The sequence below is a fragment of the Diospyros lotus genome, chromosome 8 (assembly GCF_014633365.1).
Source record: "Diospyros lotus cultivar Yz01 chromosome 8, ASM1463336v1, whole genome shotgun sequence".
Classification (NCBI taxonomy): Eukaryota; Viridiplantae; Streptophyta; class Magnoliopsida; order Ericales; family Ebenaceae; genus Diospyros; species Diospyros lotus.
Genome location: NC_068345.1, coordinates 31,390,656 through 31,416,973, shown reverse-complemented (window position 1 = coordinate 31,416,973; position 26,318 = coordinate 31,390,656). Strand labels below are relative to the sequence as shown.

The 26,318-nt window shown below is 35.6% G+C and overlaps 1 protein-coding gene across 8 annotated transcripts in view; it reads right to left on the bottom strand.

Moving 5' to 3' along the window:
• LOC127807413 (SKP1-like protein 1A) overlaps positions 1-26,318 on the bottom strand; it is a 27,208-nt gene extending 890 nt beyond the window's left edge. The window contains exons 1-4 of one of the 8 annotated variants that reach the window (XM_052345246.1): positions 25,938-26,318; positions 16,424-16,764; positions 13,796-13,835; positions 1,182-1,641 (exon numbers count right to left, since the gene is read on the bottom strand). In XM_052345246.1, the coding sequence (XP_052201206.1) occupies positions 1,532-1,641; positions 13,796-13,835; positions 16,424-16,764; positions 25,938-26,238 (792 nt within the window). In that variant the 5' untranslated portion in view covers positions 26,239-26,318 and the 3' untranslated portion in view covers positions 1,182-1,531. The other 7 variants (XR_008024679.1, XM_052345243.1, XM_052345245.1 and 4 more) reach the window with 7 other exon arrangements.

Sequence of the window (26,318 nt, the reverse complement as noted above, 5' to 3'; positions counted from 1 at the left end):
ATTATCTTTATTATGAATGAGTGGGTGGCTACGTATGACTGGCAAGTAATTGATCGGGAGAGAAAATAGTTGTGAGGGTAAAATGAGTTTTCAAAAGAAGATATTTTAGGCATATTAAAATGTGGCTGTGAAGCGAAAAATAGTGGATGCGAATAAAATTTCTTTATAATAATTATTTTGTCCCTCTTCCTTCCCCTTTGAAGGATTTAGGGAATGCTCCTTAATGCTGTGCAAGTCAATTACGATTCAACAAATCAAAATGTTTAAAATTTAAAAAATTATCAAATCAAACTAATTACTCGTATCAAATGGTCAGTTTGAAATTGGCTAAGGTAAATTTAATTATATAAAAATTATTTGATAAATTAATAAGTTAAGATTAGCTTCAATTATTATTATTTTGTAAAAATATTTTTAATCCAGGTAATATGTCAAAATGTTTAAATTTTTTATTAATATTTTATTTTTAACCATAAATTCAACTTAATACAGATTCAAACTCAAAATCAAATGTGATTATAATAGGATTGAATCTTAGATATGACCCTAACTTTGGCAAAAATAGATCATCTTTCTCGAAAATCTCATTGGGCAAAACGGTTAAGGTATCCTAAATCATATGTTTATTCATTTGAAACTAAAAACGCCAACACTTTATTAATCTTAAAAATATAACTAACTAAATCTCCTCAATACCACTTTCATAAGCAATTTTTCTTCAAAAAATAAAAACTCTTACCCTTTATATCCAAACCAAGGCCCCACCATAGGAGACAAGTTTAAAATTATTAAATTTCCTGTAAACAAGTTCATTTCTAATGTTTAACCACCTTAAGGATCCAATTGGATAAAAGAGCGAATTTTTTTCTATTTAATTATACCAAATAAAAACAGCTAAAATGATCCTATAACAAATCCCTCAAATTAGATTGAAATGTAGTTTAGAAACGGCCTAGGCAAACTCCCTCAAGTCACAGTTGTGTTAAATTTTAAAATATAATACAAAAACTATATATTTTTACCATTTTTTAAAATTGTTTTTTGAGGAGATATTTTATTATTTAAAATAATACATTTTCTTAAGATCAATATTTTCTATGAACTCACATTTCAAATCATATGAAATTAACAACTATGGAAAGACACATGGCTTTTCCTTCACTATTCCATAAGCTTAAAACTTAAAAGAAAAAGGGAATTTTAACCATATTCCTTAAAAGAACAGAATTTGAAATTTCCCACCTGCAAGGACTACACTCACCATTCTTAGCAAAGTTCTGTATGGATGAAGACCACACACACTCATACAAAGCACAACAGTTGAGTCTTGGACTCCACATATTGACAAGAGACTACAAAATGTAAAGTTCAGGGATGGAAGACACAAACAAGCATTCTCAAACGTAATCAAATTAGTTTAAGACACAAATTAACGTGAAATCGTATCGCATTAATTATTTAGATCTTTCACTCGAAAGCCCATGGGTTCTCCCTGCGGACTTCCTCTTCCTCCTCTGGGGTAAACTCGTTTTTAATGTTGAATGTTTTTAATATTTCTTGAGAGGTTTTTCCCTTGATCATGTCCCCAACTGCACCGCAGGTCAGGTCCAACAAGCTCTTGATGTTTAGACAATTTGCTGCCTGAAGAACCCAAAACGAGACTGGGATTGGAAGAATGTATGGGGCATGAAATGATGAATTCATGATGCTATATTCAGATTGGTAAAACCATTAATATTTCTTTGAAATGAGAAATTACCCTCCCACTTCTTTTAGCTATGCCCCTAACTATCTTACAGAACATGTTACACGCTCATATGATTACAAATAAAACATTCTGAATGGCAGCTAGGAAGAAATTATCAGAAAACTATTACACAAGTACAAGGGAACATTACAATCAAAACCAAAAATTCTGAAAACAAGATGCAGGTTTTGCCCCAAGAAGATAGAAATCAGAAGAAAAACAGATATTCAGAATGCAACAGTCATAAACTTAATCCCATTAAGCGGGGGTTGAATATATGAATTCCAGATCTTCAGCTATTTCTATTCATGGTCATATCCAAAAATAAATATTCAAAAAGCTGACAACAGGTAATGGAAAAGATATATGAGCTATATGCATGCCCCTACTAATCCGTAACGATTAGAAAAAATAATCATCCATTGGTCATTAGACCAGCACATAATTCAAGTAAAAACGTTCCAACAAATTATGCTAATGGAGCTCAATACAAGTCCTTGTTTGGTAAAATCCTTCAAAGAAAGGACTCATAAAGACTAAAAGTACGACAAAATAATGCATTGGAAAGGCAAATGAGATTGAACAAATAACGGATACAAGAGCGGGTCCTGAAACTTCGTCACTATTGCCTCCCTTTCCAATAGGTTGCCATTCCCCGTTAATCACTTGCCTCTAAAAAGGAAGAGAACTACCAATAATCCCAATTCTAGCAAAAGGTTTGGCTGGTTCCCAGCTCTATTCAATTAATAGAAAGAGGACATTCCAAATATATGAACACCATGTTCCTACAATTGACGATTCAAGAACGTTTGTTTTGAGCAACATTCACATCTCTGGTAAGTGTGGTCTGCAACAATCATCTTGCAGCAATTTTAGATCAAAAACATTACGTTCATCTCCTATGTTTTAAAATGGCTATCAAAGCATATCATCATCTGTAATTTCTACATAACACAAAGATGGATCAGAGAAACAAAACATACAAAATTAGTATTATTGATCCATCAGTTTCCAGTTTTTGAAGTTTAATTCCATTTTCCTGTGTTAATGGTCGCTGTGTCGTGTGAATTGAAGACTGTCAATAACCAATTTAGTTCAGATGAGTTCAACATTCGAATATTCTATAGTAAACCTGTGGTGTGCATCAATAACCTTAATAAAGGCTATTACAACTCATGTTGTTTTAGGGAGAAATCAAGATATGCGCAAGTTTTTGTTTTTGGGTAACTGATAATAATTGATTCGCAAGAACGAGGCATGGGGATCTCATATGTGAATGAGATCAAACAGAGTGCTGTGATCAACTTTGACAAATTGGAAATCGAAAGTCTTGAGGTCCTCTTGGGTCTGTTTGTATGGAGAAGACTGTTCATCCTTGACGTGCCTCTTGCAATACTCAACCAGCTTCTCCAAAATCTTGCTCATCATGTTGGGCAATTGAATGACATTGTCATCGCAAACCTAAATTGCGAACTTAATCATCTGCAACTTGAAGGCCACTGCTTCATCAATCTCAAAGATAATGCTGTTGGAGCTCTTCAATGTCACCTTCCTCCTCAACAACGATGGCGACAATGACATGCTTCTCTCTCGTTTGAAACCCCAAAAGTCAAAATGCTTCATTTCTAGAGGATCAGACCCCTTGGCACACTCCAAAAATCAAAGCGCGGATTAAGCATATATATATATATATATACACACACACACACACATAGGAGAAAGGGATGTTGTGCTGTGCTGCCACACTTTGAAGTGGATTTATTGCACAGCAGATGCACGCACAGTTGGTTAACAACTTGTGTAAACTACCTTTGTAATTTTATTTGAGGTTGCTCGTGCGTGTCGTTCATCTCTAGCCTTGCAAGTTTTGGTTTTTAGTTTCTGGAGGTAAATTTTAATGGTCAAATTAGTATTTGATCGGAAAAGAAGCAAAGACCGATAGAATAACAAGTAGGAGGATAGCAAATATTTATCTACCATTGAAACATTAAAGGTTTTTATAGCTCACCCAATTATGGTTTCAGTGTGATCTTAGTTGAAAACCTTACATGGGATGTGACCTCGAGCATAGTTAACGAGTGGTCTCAAGACTTCGAACCATATTAGTAGAGTCATGTGCATTAATTAGTAAGGCACAAGGTCTTGCCACATGGCGGGTCCCCCCCTAGATGTTTTCCAAGTAGTCTTCATGTTAGGTCATCAAGATTACGTCACGTGTCGACCTCCCATTAGTCCACATGTCCCCTTTGGAGTCGTACATGTGGTGCTTTGAGAATGGTTGGTAGGTTGATTAGTTACCTCTATTACTTGCCCCCCACTCCTACAACTGAGCTCGCTCAAGTGAAAGAATACTCCAAGTACGACTCTTCCTCTTCCATTTCTCAATGTTCATTTTTCTTCTCTTTCTTTCTTACTCAAGCACTTTGATGAACACCTTAGATTACACCATGTCATTGTATTTGGAAGAAAAGCAAGAGGCATTGGTCTTTATAAGTTGATCCTCACCCTGCTTGATAACTTCTTGCTTGGTGTCTCCCGCTCGACAATTTCTTGCTCGATCCTCCCTTGTTTCTTTGCCTACCTTCTTCATAAATAGGCATGTCTTATGCAGAAAATTGAATAAGCAAAGAGTGAAATAATTTCTCACATAGTCGGAATGTACATGATGGGATCCCCTTATAGAGGAGTAGAGAAATCACATAAAGAAACCTACCTTCTACAATAAATACAACATATGGAAAGAATACATATCTGCACTATTAGGAAAGTTTCCTAAGTCTAACTTAGGAAACTTCATATTCCAGATTAGGAAGGCATCTAAAGATCTGCTGCATTCTTTGACCACCACACGCACACATATCACCACACGCACATATTTCTTCGTATGCATCAACACTCTCCTTCAAGCTAGTGAATATTCCTATCATTCCTAGCTTGTCTATTAAATCTTCAAACCTTTTGACCTTTAGTAAGGAAATATGCTACTTGATTTTCTGATGACACGTAAAGAATTTGAAGTAGCCCGAATCCAACTTTTCCTTAATGAAGTGTTGGTCTAGTTCTATATGCTTTGTTCTGTCATGTTGAACATGATTATGAGCAATACAAATAGTTTACTGATTATCACACAAAAGTTCAATAGGACCTTGCACCTTGACCTTCAAATCCTCTAGGATGATTTGCAGCCATAACAACTCACACAAACCAAGGGCCATAGCCCTGAATTCTGCCCCATCACCTGATCTTGTCACAACTCCTTGCTTCTTACTCCATTGACACCAAATTGCCTCCTAAGAACACATAATATCTAGTTGTGGATCTCCTGTCAACTAGAGATCCTTCATAATCTGCATCAGTAAATCCTTTGATATCTAAATCAGCCCCTGGTGCAAACAGAATACCTTTGCCCGGTGTGGCCTTTAGGTAGTTCAAGATCCTCCTCACTGTATACATGTGTTCCTCGGTTGGGCTATACATGAACTGACTCACTAGGCTGACAGCAAAAGTTATGTCAGGCCTAGTGTGAGAAAGATATATCAACCTGCCCACTAACTGTTGGAACCTACCCTTATCCACTGCCTCTCCATTAGGATTCTCCTGCAATTTGATGTTAGGATCTCCTGGTATGCTAACCCGTTTTCCCCTTATCATACTTGTTTTAGCTAGCAAATCAAGTAATTCCTTACGTTGAGACAAGAAAATCCCTGCCTTAGAGTATGCTACTTCAATCCCCAAAAAATATTTTAGACCACTAAGGTCCTTAATTTCAAACTCCTTAGCTAAATTTGCCTTGAGAAGCTATTGTTCTTCCTCATTATTTCCCATAACCACAATGTCATCAACATAAACTAGTAAGGTTGTTACCTTATCTCCCACATGCTTGATGAAGAGAGTATGATCTCCTTTACTCTGATGGTATCCTATAGATTTCATGGCCTTAGAAAACCTGTCAAACCAGGTTTGTGGGGACTACTTGAGCCCATATAAAGCCTTCTTAAGTCTGCATACTTTTCCTACACCTTCTTGCTGAAATCCCAGAGGTAACTCCATGAATACCTCCTCCTCTAAATCTCCATGTAAGAAGTCATTTATTACATCTAGTTGTTGTAGCTTCCACCCAAAATTAGTTGTTAGAGATATGAGAACTCTGACTATGGTCATCTTTGCCACGGGGGCAAGGGTCTCAAGGTAGTCTATGCCATAGGATTGAGTATAGCCCTTGGCCACCAACCTTACCTTATACCTTTCTAGGGTTCCATCAGTCTTGTATTTTAAATTGAAGATTCACCTGCAGCCCATTGGCTTGACTCTCTTGGGTCTAGACACCAATTCTCATGTCTTATTTTTATTTAGGGCCCTCATCTCCTCCAACATTGCTTCCTTCCATTTTTAATCTTTTAGAGCCTCTTCTACTGACTTTGGAATAACAATAGCATCCAAAGATGTTAGGAAGCTTTTATGGCTTTGGGAAAGGTGACGATATGATAGGTAATTGGCCAAGGGATGTTTTGTACAGTTTCTGACCCCTTTTCTTACAACAATGGGAAGATCCAAATCATTAGGTTTAGGATTAGATAGGGCTGGAATGGAAATTGTGTGAGGTGCAAAATTCCATACCTGGGTTCGGATCTAATGTTGATGCAGGCTAAGGATCATCAAGGGGCTGTCTTCTTTTGAATACATAAGGAAAGCCCTTTAAACTTAACTGGGGATGGCAGCTGTTGGACTGCTTGTTCGTTGCAGTTTGCATTTTGATGGGAGGAATTAGGTAAAGAAGTATGTTGTGGAGAGGGATAAGGGATGAGATTAGGAGGCTGATCAGTACCATCAAGCTCACTGGAGCTTGGTGTTGTTGATTCGAGGTTGGGGAAGAAATTCCTAGGGTCTTAATCCTCATCCCCTACAATATTCGCCTAAGGACCAACTTGAGGAGAACCAAAAAATGGCTGAGACCCAACAAAGGTGACATCTTTGGAGACATAAAACTTTCGTGAGGTAGGGCTATAACATATGTAGCCTCTTTGGGTAGGAGAATACCCAAGAAACATCTTTGAGCTCTAGGATCAAGTTTGTCCCGATTGACTTTAGGAATGTGAACAAAACACACACAACCAAACACTTTAAGAGGTAGAGGGGAATGCAAACTCAGATATGAGAAAAAAGATACTAGACATTGGAAATAACTTTGGTTGTTTAGGACCTTAGATGGAACCCTATTAATCACATAAGCTACTATTAGAACAACTTCCCCCAAAAAATGTTTAGGGACATGGTGATGGTGAAGAAGAGTTCTGGTCACATTGAGGAGATGTCTCATCTTCTATTCAGCTAATCCATTTTGTTGTGGAGTATCCATGCAGGAAGATCATGGAATATCCCCTCTTGTTGCACAAAATTTTTGGATGGATATGCCAAATTGAGTGGAAATCATTTCGCAAAAATAGGGCAAGACAGTCCCATGGCAACCTTATCTTTTAACAGAAAAATCCAACACATGCAAGTATAATCATCTATAAAGGAAATAAACCATTTTTCCCTAGAACAATTTGGTATCTTGGATGGCCCCCAAATATCATAATGGACTAAAGAAAATGGCTTAGATGACAATTTATTGCTGATTGGATAGAACACTCAATGGTGTTTAGCCATTACACACACATCACACTGAAAACTACTAGGGTCTAGAGTCTTAAACAAGGTGGGAAACATATCTTTTAACAGAACAAAGGGGGGATGGCCTAGTCTAAAGTGATGGAGCCAAATGGTGGAGAGATCCGAAGTTGATTGGGATGAACAAGCAAGCCTCAACTGTCTCCTTTTAGGACAATCACTCTCCTCTTGTAAGACATACACTCCATTTTGCTCCTCAACCACACTAACCATCTTCCCTGTATCCCTGTCCTGAAATTTTCACATGTGAGGAGAGAAGACTGCTTGGCAATTTAGTTCTTTAGTAAATTGATGAATAGAAATAAGGTTGGTAGCCAAATTAGGTACATTAAGTACCTGGTTGATAGATAAACTAGGACTAAGATTGACTTTGCCCTGGCTTGTGATGGGAATTGAAGTTCCATTGGCAATAGTTATCTGTTTAGTGGTTTCAAGAGGCTCATATGTCTCAAAAACAGGGAGGTTAGGGGTCATGTGATCAGTGGCTCCCAATTCAAGGATCCACACGTTTTTCCTATCAGTTTTAGAGGTTGAAAAAGAATTAGAGTTTATGTACTTACCTTGTTGTGCAAGAGAACAGGATGCTCCATCCTGGATTGTCCTTAGGAAGAATTTAAGCTTGTTAATCGTCTCTGCATTCAACTGATTAAGATCAGTTCCGGAGGATTCTATCTTATCAGTTACTTCCTCTTGTTCCTTGCTTGTAAGATAGACCTGGTACTTTAGATTTCTGAATCCACCTATCTTGCTCAAAACAACCTCCTTGCCATGAAGCTTGAAGCATGTATCCCTAGTGTGCCTAGGTTTTTTGCAGTAGGTACACCACTGCCCTTCACAACCTAAGTTCTTGGTTTGAGCTTCTAACTTCCCCACTTTAAACCTCACTCCCTCTTTGTTGCTAGTCATCAAGGCAAAACTTTCAGGGCTATGCTCATAACACCGCTTTGATTTTCCTCACTCCTAACAATGGCAATCACTTCATTGAGAGTAGGGAGTTTATCTCTACCAAAAACTTGAATTCTTACTTGATCAAACTCTAGATTTAAGCATGCCAAGAATTCAACAATCGTATCTCTTTCAAAAATCATATTGAGGGTGGCAGCATCTGCACTGCACACCATTTTTATGTCTTGATAATGATCAAGCTGCAACCATAAGCCCTTCATCTGATTATAGTATTCTGTAACAGTTGATTGACATTTTCTAGTAGAGTCAATCTTTGTCTTAATCTCCAAGATCATTGAGGCATCTTGAAGCTTTGAGTAGGTTTGCCTCACCATTTCTCAGATCTCTTTTGCGGTACTTAAAAACATGAAGTTCTTACTAATCTCAGTCTGCATTTCACTCCACAGCCAAGACATGATGAGAGAGTCCTCAACATCCCATGTTGTGAAAGTAGGATCCGAGTCTTTTGGAGAAGGTGCAGTCAAGTGGTTGATCTTCCCACGGCCTTTGAGAAGAGTCCTAATGAGTTGAGCCCACTGCAAGTAGTTCCTACTGTCTAGACGGTAGGATTGATGCACACCTGACAAATCTCTAGCTCCTGTGGGCTGTTCAACCAGAGTTGATTCTCCAGTTGTCAAGGTGGGAGCAGTTTCTGAAAGTTCTAACATGTTCGCCAAATTGATCGGTTGAACAAGAAAGAAGCAATGAAGGCTTAGACGAAACAATTAGTCCTCCCTGTGGACTCCAAGTTTTAACTACTAAATATGTTAGTCCAGGAGTGGTTGATCATGTTCTTAAAGTGGAGACCAATCTTGATTTGATAGCTATTGCAGGAGGTGGTTGTCTTGGACTTGAACTCGATAAGGTTTCTTCTATTGAAGTTCTAGGTCAACTTATGGCTGGAATTGATCTTAAGAACTTAAGAACGAAGAAGAAGAGGGCTAGAAGGAGAAAGAAAGAAACAAGAACAAAACAGATAAAGAAAGCTAGTATTGGATAAGAGTAGTGGTCAATTGCTGAAGTTATTGGGGACAAGAACTCTCTCAAGGAGATGGGAATTGTCACAACCCCTAGGATCCCCAAGGATAGATTAGTAAATATAGTAGTAGTTAGCTTACATGCATTATACAGTAATTGTAATTTTCTTTCCCTTTTCTATTAGAGATGTTTGTCTTTAGCTATAGGCAGCTACGCTTATTGTTGTACTGCACATGGGTGCATGTGGGAGGCTGTTAGGCTATATATAAGCCATGGTTGAAGATGGGAAGGCATGTTTGAATTAATGAATAAATTCTCTCATTTCCTTCTCTTGAATTCTCTCACAATCTCCCTCCCGTTTTCCTCTACTCTCTTTCTAATCTCTCCCTTTCTCTGTTTCGATCTACAACTCTCCCTCTATTCTGTCTATTATCTTCCCAATTTCTGTCCAATTCCCCCTTCAATCATTCTATTCTTGATCCTAATCCCCTTGAATTCTTTCGATTTTCAATCCAAACCCTAGGTAACCCTAGGTACATGACACTATCTTCGGGGAAGACAATTGGCAGTGCTGAGGAGAAAAATGGTCTTTATTATATCTTAGGGTCCTGTCATTTCCTTGGAGAGCCTATCCGATCCTCCTTATCTGCTATTTCAAATTCTAAAGTCATGCTATGGCACAAGCGTTTTGGACATCCTAGTTTTGTATCCTTCTTTTTCAATCAATAAAAAGAGTCTTTCTTCTCATTGTGAGCAATGTATTCTTGCTAAACAAACTAGAATTCCACATCCAATTCATATCTATAAACCTTCTAAACCATTTTACTTGGTCCATAGTAACATTTGGGCACCAACAAGAACTCCTAATCTAACTAAAACCCCTTGGTTTATCACCTTCATAGATGACCATACAAGAGTTTGTTGAGTTTTCTTAATGAAAGACAAATCCGAATCTTGTATTGTCTTCAAAAGGTTTCATCAAATGGTGAGAAATGTGTTTCAATCATCCATCCATGCTCTGCATTCAAATAATAGCCGAGAATATTTCTTAAATGAATTCAACCATTATCTAGTTAAGCACAATATCATTCACCAAAGTTCATGCCCTTACAATCCTCAACAAAATGGGGTGGTAGAAAGAAAAAATCGCCACCTTCTTGAGGCTGTTAGGTCTATCATGTTTACTGGTTCAGTACCTAATTCTTATTGGGGGGAAGCCATTCTCACGGCCTCATATCTCATTAATCGACTTCCATCAAAGATTCATGCATTCAGAACTCCCTTAAGTGTCTTCCTTGAATTCTACCCTTATCATACTAGAATCCTTAATTCCCTTTCCCCAAAGGTCTTTGGATGCACTGTTTTTGTGCATAATCATTAAACATCTCAATCCAAATTTGGACCTAAAGCTCTTAAATGTGTGTTTGTTGGATACTCTCCTACCCAGGAAGGATATAAATGCTATTGTCCTTCTACCTGGCAATTCATTGTGTCTTGTGATATCTCTTTTCTCAAGCATCAACCTTTTTATCCTCATATTCCTTTGCAGGGGGGCAAGTCTAGTATAGAGAAATATTAGGATCCTACCATTTCTCTTCTTACCTATTCACATCCTTCCTTTCCTCCTACTATTTATGTTTCTTCTCCTACTGTTTCTCCGTTACCCACTGAAAAACTCATTGAAACAGTCCCTATTTCTACCCAAAGCTTGGTGCCTAATCAAGGGAGAGACAAGAACAACCAGGTCCAGGAAGTTCAGGCTCCTGAAAAACCACCATTGGTTTATTCTAGAAGGCCACGTGATCCTCAGCAAGGCCCATTGTCCAATCCAGAGATAAGTCCAAAGACTAATGATATGGAAAGGGCGGAATCTACAGGATTTGATGATTTAGACATCCTAATAGCACTATGAAAAGGGGTGAGATCATGTACTAAACATCCTATTTCTAATCATTTGAAGTATTCAAACTTATCTCCTTAGTTTAGAGCCTTCACTACTAGAATTGATGAAATTGAGATCCCTAGAGATATATATCATGCACTACAAGATTCAAAATGGAAGGCAATAGTTATGGATGAGATGCATGCCTTTAGAAAGAAATGGTACATGGGATATTGTGAGGCCACCTGATAGCAAAAAGATTGTTGGCAACAAGTGGGTGTTCAAGGTTAAGTATAAGTGGTAACATTGGTAGGTATAAGGCTAGACTAGTAGCCCAAGGTTTCACACAAACTCAAGGACTTGACTATGAAAAGACTTTTGGTCCAGTTGGTAAGCTAAACTCTATACGAGTTTTACTTTCACTGGCAGTCAATCTTGATTGGGAATTGCACCAATTGGATATAAAGAATGCTTTCTTGAATGGTGAGTTGGAAAAAGAGATCTACATGAAGATACAACCTAGTTTTGAGATAGAGAATAAAACAGGGAAGGTCTGTAGACTAAAGAAATCCCTATATGGCCTTAAACAGTCCCCTAGAGCATGGTCCAAACGGTTTAGTGTTACTCTAAATCAGCTTAGGTGCAAGCAAGGATAAGTAGACCATACCCTATTAACAAAGGATGCAGCAGATGGAAAAAGAACAATTCTCATTTGTGTATGCAGATGATATTATCATCACAGGGGATAACAACCAAGAAGTTGAGAATCTCAAGAAGCAGCTAAGGGATATATTTGACATAAAAGACTCAGGTAAACTAAGATATTTTCTTGGAATGGAGGTGGATAGAAGCAAAGAAGGTATTTTCATTTCTCAAAGGAAATACACTCTAGATTTGTTGAAGGAAATAGGTAAACTTGGTTGTAAACCTGCCAACACCCCCTTAGAACCAAACTGAAAATATAAAGAAGAAAGCAGACGTGAAAACCAAGTGGATAAAGGAAGATACCAGCGCTTAGTTGGGAAGCTAATCTACCTATCTCTCATTCATCTTGACATTGCATATGCTGTGAGTCTAATAAGTCAATTTATGAATTCTCCCACAAAAAAAAAAAAAAACTTGATGAAACATGTCACATCCTTAGGTACCTCAAGGGAACCCAGGAAAGAATTGTTATTTAAAAAAAAAAGGCAGGGGAATTATGGGGTATGTAGATGCAGATTGGGCTGGCTCCATTGAGGATAGTAGGTCTAAATCAAGCTACTACACAAAACTATGGGGTAACTTGGTTACATGGAGAAGCAAGAAGCAACCTGTAGTGGCTCATAGCAATGGGGAAGCAGAGTATAGAGCCATTGCTCAAGGTATATGTGAAGTTATTTGGCTAGAGAAACTAATGAGGGATCTAGACATATACATATATTCTCTCCAATTAGGCTATATAGTGACAACAAGTTAACAATAAGTATTGTAAATAATTCAGTGCAACATGATCGGATGAAACATGTGAGAATTGACAGATATTTTGTCAAACAAAAACTCGAAAATAGGGGTATAAACCTTTCTTATGTTCTTACTGAGTTTCAAGACATAGATATTCTTACTAAGGCAATGCCAAAACAAGGTTTTGAATCAATCAGAGGCAAGCTAGGAAGTATGGATATCTATTCACTAGCTTGAGGGGAAGTGTTGGAGAAGATAGAAAAAGAATGAGTTCAAGTTATGGACGAGAGGCAAAGAGATACGGTTGTTATAAGAGAAAAGATAGGAGAATTACAAACTAAAAGGATGAGTGGAAGAAGAGATGAAGCAGTTCCAACACAGAAGAGAAGAGACAAGTTAAAGTTCAAAGTTTTGTTTTAATCAGTAATATTTGAATGTAGTGTTGTTTGAATTTGTTGTATCCTATGTTTAAAATATCTTGTGCATATATTTCCAACCTATGATTCAAAAGTGTGGAAAACACTTATTTTTTCATTCAGCTTCCAAAACACTCAAGATAATCCTCCTACTCATCCGGATTATTTTTTGTTCAAATAAATAGTGAAAAAAATAAATAAATTAAAATTTTAAGCAAAGCATAAATTTTCTTGACTATTTTATTTGAGTATTATTTAACCAAAGATTTCTTTTGGATGTGTACCCTTAGCAAGAGTAATTCTTGAAAGTGATATCAATTATTTAGATAGCTTCATCAGATGAATGGAACTAGAATTTGGGGGAGGAAAAGAAAAGAAAGTTAGACGATGTTATCATATTTATGTGTATGTATAAAAATATATGAAAATAAACATTTATTATTTTTTGCTTTCCACAAAAAATTATTCCTCTAAACCTAGACTAAAAGAATATGTTCATTGAGCACCATAATAACAAATGAAAATGTTCCTTACTCTTGTGTTGATCATATATGAGAAAGTAGCAGGGGAATGATTAAAACAAGCATTATATGGATACATGCATACAGTCCATAGATTAAATTTTGAATCCAAATTAAGCATTTGAACCAGTATAGGCCAAGACCTCAATGCACAAGAAGTAACAAGAGGAGTTTAGCTAGCAGCCAAGCATACCATAATTACAAGCAACGGTCCATACATAAAGATGCAAATCCTGAAATAAAAGGAAACAGACATTTATTTGCTATTTCATTGCTCAGATACATTTGTTACTATGATAAAGAATAGGGTTTGAGTTTCCCCAATTGGGAGGACTAAACTAATCCTTCCTTGCAATTTGAAGATGACACTCGAGCAAATCACATAGCTCAGACTTGGGATTTTGACAAGAGTTTGCAAATAAAGTGGGATGGTAGAAATAGTCGCCCTCAAATGTACTCAAAAGTTAAAAACATAAATTAACACAATCATATTACATATTTAATGGTTGTCCCCAAGGAATTTCTCTTCTTCCTCAGCATTACAATATTTAATATTGAATAATTTTCTTATTTTTTCGGGGGGTTTTCTCTTGATCATGCCTCCATGATGTAGGAAAGAATAGTAAATTTAGAAATTAGTATTCCTTATTTTATTTATTTAGTTTTTTTCTTTTTGTATTTGTTTCCTAGTTTCTTTTAATTTCTTTTATTATATTTTTGTTTCCTTTTAACTAGTAAAATCCTAATTAGATTGGGATAATGTTTACAATCTTAATTAGATTGGATCAAGGAATCCTGGTTAGAGTAGATTGTTATCCATTAGTTGCCCGTAAATAGTCCATTTTGATTGTAACTGAAGACAGCCTTGATTATTGACATTGATTAATGATATTATTTTTCAGTAATCGAGATTACTCTTATTCTTTGTTTCGAGTTCTGCATCACTCCAATCGTTTGGCAAGTTAGGTTCAACAAGCTCTTGATATTCGGACGTGCCTGGTAATGAAGAGGATAGTTGGACTACAGTAATATATGGTACTTGAAATTTGAAATGACAAATGGCGGAATGCTATCATTCCGATGGAAAAACTAAGAATGTTTCATTGAAATGACAAATAAATCTCCATGTATTTTAGCTGAACAGCTAAATATCTTAGAGAAGATGTTAAATTATCATTTGACAACTAATTTAAGAGCATGGAAGGAAGCTAAGCATAAAAGATTGGAAAACCGACAAGATAACAATAGGCAACTATTAGAGGACAAAAGTTCATGTGAACATTACCATTGATACCAAATAAATACAAACACGACACACAAACTTAATTCTGATAAAACAACTACAACAACTGAAATGTTAAGGCGCATTCTTTCTTTCTATTTTTAAAAGAAAAATGCTACTGGTGTGGAGGTGTCGTGTGCATACAACTCATATAACCTAATCTCTTCCATTGTGTGGGCTTTGTAAATATTTATTTTCTTTTCACCTATTCCTTTGGGATTCTTCTTTTAAGATGAATATCAAAAAGATGAAAATGAGAAAACTAAAAAATTCACAAAGCCCCCCCAAAAAAGGGAAAGGATTAGGTTATTTAAATGATATGCACACACCTAGTTGCCAAAAGAATGTCACATTTGGTCATTGGACTGGCTCAAAATTCAGAGTTAAAATGCGTTCACAAATCTAAATGTTAATAGAGCTGAGTTACCTGTCCTTATTGGGTAAAATCCTTAACAGAAAAGATAGCCAAAGAGCTCACTAAACAGGAAACATAAAGACCAGAATTAAAACTAAATAATGCATTGGAGAGGAAAACAAAACTGAACAACTAACAGATACAGGAGCAGGTACAGAAACTTGTCATTACTGCATGGTTGAATAGTATACTAACTCTTTAAAGAAGCCAGCTATCACAAAATCCATTTCCATTGTTGGTATGTTCAAAAACGTTTGTTCAACACTTGCATCTCATGGTCAGTGGGGTCACCCACAATCATCTAGCAGCAATAGGAAATCAACAATCCATCCATTCCCTACGTTTTAAATTGGCTAGCAGCATGTCTTCACAGTTAATCCATACCGTCCACAAAAAACACCACATATGATTGAAGAAACAAAACATATAATATAAACGTTATTGAACCAGAAACTATAACGGAGAAAATAATTTAATATAAACCAGAAAGACGAAGTACATGTCTCTGCTTTCACAACGGCCACTCCCTTTATTATCCCCAGTATGACCCTAGTGCGCTAGTCTTAGTCCTAACCATGAGTCAATTTTCCAATGACATGGTTAGGACATCCGTCAAATTCTAGTCTTCGAACTTGAGTTCCATCTGTTCTTATGTTAATCTCACCTCTAACCAAACTTTTCTTATGTTAATCTCAGCTGCAAGCGGCGTGAATTATCTGAACATAATAGAATTTCCATGCTAGTTTGAATGGTATATTAACCCAATTGATTTTAAAAAAATACGCAATAACTTGAGGTAAACTTGGTTGAAAGTAGTCCAGGGACTGCTGACAAAAGCATTAAATAAACTAGTTTCAAATTGAACACTGTTCATAATCAATTTAGTATAAATGAATTCAACATGGAAAATTCCATTCTAAACCTGTGCACTAAATAACCTTAAAAGCTATTGGAACTCATAATGTTTTAGGGAGAAATCAAGGCTTATACGTAATTATCCCTATTAAAGTCTGAAACCCCGTTTATAATCATCAAGAACGGACGACATAACCAATTACGATGAAATATTTATATATACAAGCAGAAAAGAGTAAGAAATAGGCCCCCCGGCGGGGGGTGTATACCTGAATGAGATCAAACAGCGTGGCCTGATCTACTTTGACAAATTCAGCATCAAAAGCCTCGAGGTCGTCCCGGGCCTGCTGATAAGGAGACTCTTCAGCCTCGAGGTGCCTCTTGCAATAATCGATCACCTTCTCCAAAATCTTGCTCGTGACGTTGGGCAACCGGATGTAATTATCGTGGCAATCCTCGATTGCGAACTTAATTACCACCGACTGGAAGGCCACCGCTTCGTCGATCTCAAAGACAACGTCGTCGGAGGCCTTCAAGATCACCTTCCTCGTTGCCGACGACATGGTTTCTCTCTTTGTCCAAAACCCGCTGAACGCGTCGACGTCGTTTTCTGGGGGAGAATTAGGAAGAGCGGAAATGTATTAGATGAACCCAAATATGGTCTTCTCCCTTGTCAGCCTATCAATGAGATGGGGAGTCACATTATATATACACAAAAAAGAAGAGGGAGACGCGTTCAACATCTTGTTCAATAACGATTCCATACTACATCTTGTCCATGCCCTTTTCTATGTATATTTATGTGGACCCCAGTGGAGGGGTTTATTATAACCTCATTTTTTAATGAAAAAAGGGGGGGGGGGGGAGACATAGCTAGGTGTTGTTGAAAAAAATATAGAGATTTTTATAATTATTTTGTACATTTTTATAATTTCACAATAATTTTCAAATTATCATCTCAAAAAATAGAGAAGAAAAATGTGAAAGATAATGGGTTTGACTATGGTGGCAAATACACATATAACTTGCGTTCTATCTTGGATTATATGAATCCGACCTATCCTTGGATTATAGTGAGTTTTTACAACTCAAACCTTATCTATTTTTTATTTAATATATATATGTGCATGTGCGCACGCGTGCATGCATGTTAATATTAGTCTTAACAAATTTTTGTTATACTTGTAGTTTTAATCCAATTATGGGATCCGCATCCTATATCTCTAGGGAGCGTTTGTTAAAATGAGCAAGATAAGGTGGTATCAAGATAAGATTGGGATGCTTTCCGGATCAAGATATGGAATGATCAAGATAAGGCCGGGAAGTATTTCAAGATTTCTATCAGATTGTTTGTTAAAATTTTTAGAATCCACTGATAATTGTATTTTTTCTTTTCATGTGTTTGTTAATACACATGATAAGCACCAAGATAAGAATTTTTTTACCAAAATATCCCTATTATCAAATTTATGATTAAAATAGTATTTTATGATTAATATGAATTGTCAAAAAAATTAAGATTAAAATTAAAAATAATATTTTATTTTTCAAATTCATGTCCAAAAATAAATTTAAAAAAAATTGAAAAGAGTTAAATAAAATATATATAGAGAGAGAAATTTAAATTTTAAAAATCAATGAAATGAATAATGTCATTTAAATTTTAAAAATTGTCAAAACATATAATAATTTAAAAATATATTAAAAAATATTAATTATAAGAGTTAAATAAATAAGATTTTTTAATAAATTTAAATCTTTAAAATGCATTAAATGGCATTAATTATCTTACAAGGGGTAGATAAGTAATTCAGCCTTATCTTGAAAGAGCAAGATAAATTTATCCGAGTGGGGAGATCGGATAAATTTATCTTGAAATGGGGAGATAAGAGGTCACGTGAGGCCTTTTCCAGAAATGGTCAGATAAGGTTAACAAACACGTTGGAAATACCAAACATCCGGAATGCTTCTCATATCTAATATTTTCTCTCTCTTATCTTGGTTAACAAACACCCCCCTAGTATACTAAAATCCAAGTTCGAAGGGGCTTGGAGATTGTGGGGCGAGGTGGATCTTGCTGTCAAAGATATGTGGTTCGAAGAGTTTAAGGTCAAGTAATTGAGTAATAATATTTTTTATGTAACTGTTAACTCTTCATGATTGTTTAACATATTCTCTAGTATGCGTGCAGAAAGAATACAAGTGGTCACTGCATTATGAGTAGGAAGTTGGGAAACATTTCAATAGCAAATGCTCATAGGCATTAAAGAATGCATTGCAAAAAGTAAAGGATTGGCATCATAGAGGCAAATGGATTCATGATAATATTTGGAGAGTTTTAAAACAAAAATGGAATGACTTAGATTGGGTGCAAAAAAGTCTAAAGAATGTCCATAATAGATGATCTGGAGAGGGTTCCTCACTTCATAGATGGCAACATATCAGCAGTTGAGCATAAGAAAAGATTGATAAGTTTTAATTACACATCGTTAGTTCGTGAATTATTGTATTGAGTTCAATTACGTTCCATGACGAAACTTTATATTTAACTTAATAGATAATATGTTCATTTGTTATCTTTTGTAGAGAAAAAAGTTGAATAGGGAACCAACTAATTTTGAACTTTTTACAAGAATAAAACACTACAACGAGAATGACGGTTGGGTTTCAAACAAAGCTGCATCGATTGCTGTAAGCACTTATTTTTTAATCAAATTTAATTTTTAAATTGTCATTGTCGTTAGTTGTTTAATTTGTTAGTTATCTACTTGACTTGTATCTAAATCTCTTGTTTTAGGATGAGTTTTCTAGGTGATGAAGTGATAGAGACTCATCCCAAACATCTGAAGAGATGAGTAATTCGACTCAATTGTTAAATACCTCTGACAACGATATATTTTGGACGTGGTAGGAGGACACAAGAAGAGGCGTATTTTTGGTCTCGGGACATCATTTCCGGAGTATTGTTCGATGCTTTCATCCAGTACAACAGTGAGTCTGACTGAGCTGGATGCTATGCGTCGAATAGTCTTTAACCTATTAACGGAGATATAGTCTGCACAATAGTGGATGTGTACCCAAGAAGATATGATACAATCCCAACAGTCAATGATACAATCTCTCTTCCAACACTTGGGGATTAGCCAGATACCCCCAAGTCGTCCTTTACTAGCTTCTACTCATCCAGTGGTTCCAGGTTAGCCAATTGCACCATTCGACCAAAGGACTTCACCTCTTCTTGACCCCCTTATTGATGACATGTATGATGATGACCTAGATGGTGATGACTGTTATTTTTAATATTTGTCGTGTAATTTTTACTTGCGATACTATTTCTCTTAATTAATACTTATTTGTTTTTGTAGTAATGTGTGCAATTATTTGTGTGTTTGGAGTTTGATTTTGTGGATATTGAATTTGACATGGTTATAGATTTTCAATTTGATATTTTTGGATCGAGAGACACTTGAGAATTAGAGATAAATTTGTTTTCCATTTCTAAATTTAGAAACGGGTTCAAATTTGTCTTTAAACGTAGAGACAAAATTGTAATCCGTCTCTATAACGATAGTTTCCGACGATTAGAGGCAGTCACCTAACACTCAAGGGCCTGTCGACCAACATACCCAAAAACCAATAAGATTCAACAACCGTATCTCCGTAGATCTAAACTTAAAACTTTGGCCAAACCCAAATATTGCGACAAACGGATTGCCAATCACCACTGACCATCGTGGCCGGTGATTTTCGATGATTAGAGGCAATCACCTGACATCTCTATCCCCATTGACCAATATATCCAAAAACCAGCAAGATCTAACAGTCGAAACTCCGTAAATCTAAACTTAAAATTTCAGCCAAATCCAAATAAGTTTAGAAGACTTACCACCTTCTAGATTAGGGCCAATGGTGACGTGCAACGGACGGGAAAGAGAAAGAGAGAGGGTTGGAGTTGCTGTAATGGAGAAAGCTCCGTTGCACGGGTGAGATAGAGAGAGGGGGGAAGAAGTATGAGGAGAAAAGAAACATGATAGGGAGTGAGAAAGAGAGAGAGATGAGTTGAGAGTATATATATATTGAGGGTATAATTATAATTGTCATAGTGACTAAATTTGTAATTTTGTACTGGGTGGAGTGGCTTTGAGGGTGGCACTAAAGGTGACTAAATAGCATTACTCAACATTAAATAAAGATAAAAAAATAACTAACTAATTCATCAACTAATAAGAATACTGGATTTAACAAGAAACAAGCATAACAAAATATCCAACTATGTTCAGAGATTAAGTATTGGCCTTAATAAAAAAACAAGCTACCGATATCTTATTGAGAAAATCTCATTTCCACCAAAAGGGTTGCTTTGCTTCTCAACTTAATTCAATTAGCACCAATGGGTGTTAAATTTATGAAAAATATTATTGGTACATCACTATGTACACTTTGGACTACACAATGATGTACTAATATCTAAAATGTCCTCACTCAAAGCGATGAAGCGAAGGATATTTATGTCATTTATGTGTATTGTGTAAACCAAAATATACATAAATTATGTACAAATAACATAATCCTAAATTTATACATTAGCCTAGCCCACCTCATAGTTGGTATAGAAAAGTTTGTTTAGTACCATATCTACACATGTATTTCCAGTAGACATTTTGCAGCTGAGAATCGTGAATCAAGGGTACACAACACTTGCCAAATACTCCAAATTCTTGTCTGACACTCATCCAAACAATTCTGATTAATTATATGTTATTTATTTTTTCACCACTAGAGACTATTAACACTTGGGGGGCAACTCGATGTTCTTGACAGATTGTAGCATGTGCATCAATTAAATAAAAATGACTTTATAATTTTAAAAGAAAAGGTCAAAAAATTAATTATGAAATAGAAATAATATAGATTTATATTTAGTGGCTCCATGGTGGACCCGCGACGGAGGGGAGGCAGCTGCCCTAGGTCTCTCCTACTCCCCCAGCTCCTATATATTTAGGGGGCGTTTGTTAAAATGAGCAAGATAAGGTGATATCAAGATAAGATTGGGATGCTTTTCGGATCAAGATATGGAATGATCAAGATAAGGCCGGGAAGCATTTCAAGATTTCTATCAGACTGTTTGTTAAATTTTTTAGAATCCACTGATAATTGTATTTTTTCTTTCCATGTGTTTGTTAATATATATGATAAGCACCAAGATAAGGGTTTTTTTTTTACCAAAATATCCCTATTATCAAATTTATGATTAAAATAGTATTTTATGATTAATATGATTTGTCAAAAAAATTAAAAATAATATTTTATTTTTCAAATTCATGTCCAAAAATAAATTTAAAAAGAGTTGAAAAGAGTTAAATAAAATATATATAGAGAGAGAAATTTAAATTTTAAAAATCAATGAAATGAATAATGTCATTTAAATTTTAAAAATTGTCAAAACATATAATAATTTAAAAATATATTAAAAAATATTAATTATAAGAGTTAAATAAATAAGATTTTTTAATAAATTTGAATATTTAAAATGCACTAAATGGCATTAATTATCTTACAAGGGGTAGATAAGTAATTCAGCCTTATCTTGAAAGAGCAAGATAAATTTATCCGACGGGGGAGGTCGGATAAATTTATCTTAAAAATGGGAGATAAGAGGTCACGTGAGGCCTTTTCCAAAAATGGTTAGATAAGATTAACAAACACGTTGAAAATATCAAACATCCAGAATGCTTACCATATCTAACCTTTTCTCCTTCTTATCTTGATTAACAAACATCCCCTTAATGGCTTCATGGGTGGACTGACGGGGCAAGTAAGGTATCTGCCCCAGGTCTCTCCTGCTCTCTCCAGCCCCTCCTACCCTTTCTCCAAGCAACTAATTTCTTAAACACTAATTAAGTAATTTAATTTAAGTATTACATCTATAATGATCTAAAAAAAATTTAAACTTTATCTATAATATAAGGCAATTTTTGTTTACAAAAATCCGTCAAACATTACCTTCATAGCACCTTTGTTTCACATCGAAAACTTTTGAAATAACATACCAATATATTTAAACTTAGAAGCCACATTGAGTAAGAAAGTTAATAGATATCTATTAACATAGTACAACACCAATTTTTTTATTTGGTGGGAAACATCTTAGTAGTAACACCACCAAACCTTAATCCCACTAGATGAGGTCCACTAAATCAATTCTATCCAACCAATTATCTTTATCCAAGACCATATCTTATGTACAGAATCCATGTGTAAAGATACAATGATTAGAACATCTTTAATAAATCACATCTAGTTTGTATAAATGACTTGTAATTCTATAATGTTATATGCATTAAATAGTTTTATTTGCTAGAAATGGCTAGCAAATTCACCCTAAAGTAAGCCAACATTCTCAACACTCTAACCCTAGCCGTTCACCGTCCCAATTACTGGAGATGAGTTCAACATGGAATTTTCAATTCCAAACTTATGAATTTAATAACCTTCAAAACAAAACAAAACAAAACAAAAAAAAACTACAAAGCTATTTAGAAATTTAGAATTTAAGTGGTTTAGAGAGAAATCAAGAGTAAAGTTTTGTTATACGTGTTAACGTTAGGAATCCAATTCAATTAAGTGTAACAAAGGCATGAGGACGTTATACCATAATGAGCTCGATCAGAGCGACAAAGCAACTTTGACAAATTCAAAATCGAAAGTATTGAGGTCGTTCTATGCTAGTCGATCTGCAGACTCTTCAGCCTCTTGACGTGCCTATTTCTATAGACTATACTCCATCGCATTCTCCAAAATCTTGCTGCTAGCGTTGGGAAACTGAATGAAACTATCGTTGCAATATTCATTTGTGAACTTAATCATCGGCAACTTGAAAGCCACCACTTCGTCTATCTCAAAGGCAACGCCGTTGGAGCTCTTCAAGATCACCTTCCTCGTCTATGACCACAACATACTTCTCTCTTGATTGAAAGCCTCTTCAGTTTGAATTTTTAGACCAAGAAGAAAGCAATTTACCAGTGAAATCAAAATTGGAAGGCACATTATAGGAAAACAAGCAACTTCTCAAGGTTTGATTCGTGATCTGCAACTAAATTTCTTCTTCTTTCTTTTTTTTTTTTTTAATTTATATGCAGTTATGAACATACATAAGAATAAGAATAATTATTTTGTCCCTTTTCGTTCCTTTTTGGAGAATTCAGGGAATGCTCCTTAAGGTGGTGCAAGTCAATTATGATTCAACAAATCTAAATTTTTAAAATTTAAAAAATGATCAAATCAAACTAATTACTCATATCATATGATCAGTTTGGAATTAATTGAGATAAATTTAATTATATAAAAATTATTTGATAAATTAGTAAGTTAAGATTAGCTTCAATTATTATTATTTTGTAAAAATATTTTTAATCTAGGTAATATGTCAAAATGTTTAAATTTTTTATTAATATTTTATTTTTAACCATAAATTCAACTTAATATAGACTCAAACTCAAAATCAAATGTGATTATATTAGGATTGAATCTTAGATATGACCCTAACTTTGGCAAAAATAAATCATCTTTCCCGAAAATCTAGTTAGGCAAGACGAATGAGGTATCCTAAATCATATGTTTATTCATTTGAGACTAAAAACACCAACACTTTATTAATCTTAAAAATATAACTAACTAAATCTCCTCAATACCACTTTCATAAGCAATTTTTCTTCAAAAAAAAAAAAAAAAAGAAGATCTCTAACCCTTTATATCCAAACCAAGGCCCCCACTATAGGAGATAAGTTTAAAATTATTAAATTTCCTGCAAACAAGTTCATTTCTAATGTTTAACCACCTTAAGGATTCAATTGAATAAAAGAGCCGCCATATAAAAATAGTTATTAAAGATTTGAGAATTTTTTTCTATCTAATTAGACCAAATAATAACAGCTAAAATGATCCTATAACAAATCCCTCAAATTAGATTGAAATGTCGTTTAGAAGCTGCCTAGGCAAACTCCCTCAAGTCGCAGTTCTGAATGGATGAAGACCACACACACTCATACAAAGCACAAGAGTTGAGTCTTGGATGGAAGACACAAACAAGCATTCTCGAACGTAATCAAATTAGTTTAAGACACAAATTAACGTGAAATCGTATCGCATAAATTATTTAGATCTTTCACTCAAAAAGCCAAGGGTTCTCCCTGCGGACTTCCTCTTCCTCCTCGGGGGTAAAATCGTCTTTAATTTTGAATGTTTTAAATATTTCTTGAGGGGTTTTTCCCTTGATCATGTTCGCAACTGCATTGCAAGTAAGGTCCAACAAGCTCTTGATGTTTAGACAATTTGCCGCCTGGAAGAACCCAAAACGAGACTGAGATTGGAAGAATGCATGGGGCATGAAATGATGAATTCATGAATGCTAGATTCAGATTGGTAAAACCATTAATATTTCTTTGATATGAGAAATTACCTTCCCACTTCTTTTAGCCATGCCCCTAAATGTCTTACAGAACATGTTACACGCTCATATGATAACTAATAAAACATTCTGAATGGCAGCTAGGAAGAAATTATCAGGAAAACTATTACACAAGTACAAGGGAACATTACAATCAAAACCAAAAATTCTGAAAACAAGATGCAGGTTTTGCCCCAAGAAGATAGAAATGAGAAGAAAAACAGACATTCAGAACGCAACAATCATAAACTTAATCCTATTAGGAGGGGGGTTGGCTATATGAATTCTAGATCTTCAGCTATTTCTATTCATGGTCATATCCAAAAATAAATATTCACAAAGCTGACAACAGGTAATGGAAAAGATATATGACCTATATGCATGCCCCCACTAATCAGTAACAATTAGAAAAAATAATCATCCCTTGGTCATTAAACCAGCACATAACTCAAGTAAAAATGTTCCAATAAATTATGCTAATGGAGCTCGATACAAGTCCTTGTTTGGTAAAATCATTTAAAGAAAGGAATCATAAAGACTAAAACTACAGCAAAATAATGCATTGGATATGCAAATGAGATTGAACAAATAACAGATCCAAGAGCGGCTCCTGAAACTTCGTCACTATTGCCTCCCTTTCCGATAGGTTTCCATTCCCTGTTAATCACTTACTTGCCTCTAAAAAGGAAGAGGCCTACCAATAATCCCATTTCTAGCAAAAGGTTTGGTTGGTTCCCAGCTCTATTCAATTAATAGAAAGAGGACATTCCAATTATATGAACACCATATTCCTACAACTGGTGGTTCAGGAACGTTTGTTTTGAACAACATTCACATCTCTGGTAAGTGTGGTCTGCAACAATCATCTTGCAACAATTTTACATAAAAAACATATGTTCATCTCCTATGTTTCAAAATGGCTATCAAAGCATATCATCATCTGTAGTTTCTACATAAGAAACACAAAGACGGATCAGAGAAACAATACATATAAAATTATGCGCAATCAAAGCATATTATCATCCGTAATTAGAACTGATGTTGTTTTGGTGAGAAATCAAGATATGCACATTTTTTTGTTTTTGAGTAACTAATAATAACTGATGCCCAAGAACTGTTGGAACAGTAGAACAAATCTGACCGTGGCTACAGAAATTTTACAAGCTCAACAAGCAGGCAGCAACCAATATATAGATGCAGCCACAAAAGATTCCCACAACAATAACCAGAGATATTTCAGCAACGACAGAGGCACAACACGAATATATGTATATATCTGTAACACCAAGACGACAACAATAGTCGAACTGAAAGACTTAGGAGGCTGAAAATCAAACCAGAAAGTCGACGAAGAACAGATCTGGAAACAGAGACAACGGTCAAAGCACGCCGGAGGCGCTGTCCTGAAGGCAGACGCGCCCTGTTCCGGTTGCAACAGGCTACGACGACTGACCTCGCAGGATATGACGGCCAGCCCGGAGACTGCAACCACGGCGGCGGGCTCTGGCAGGACTCACTGGAACAACTCTCCACGACAAGTAGTAGACAACAGGAAGCAAAGAAGAAACCGCGATGCAGACTCACGGAGGTACCCAGCCTTTTATAGGGCTTCGGGGATGCTTGAATGGACGCCAGCATTTACAATCGGCATAAATGGCCATCTCTTGGAGCAGCCAAAACGATGGAGACTTTAAGATGCAGACTATTTGGGGATTCCG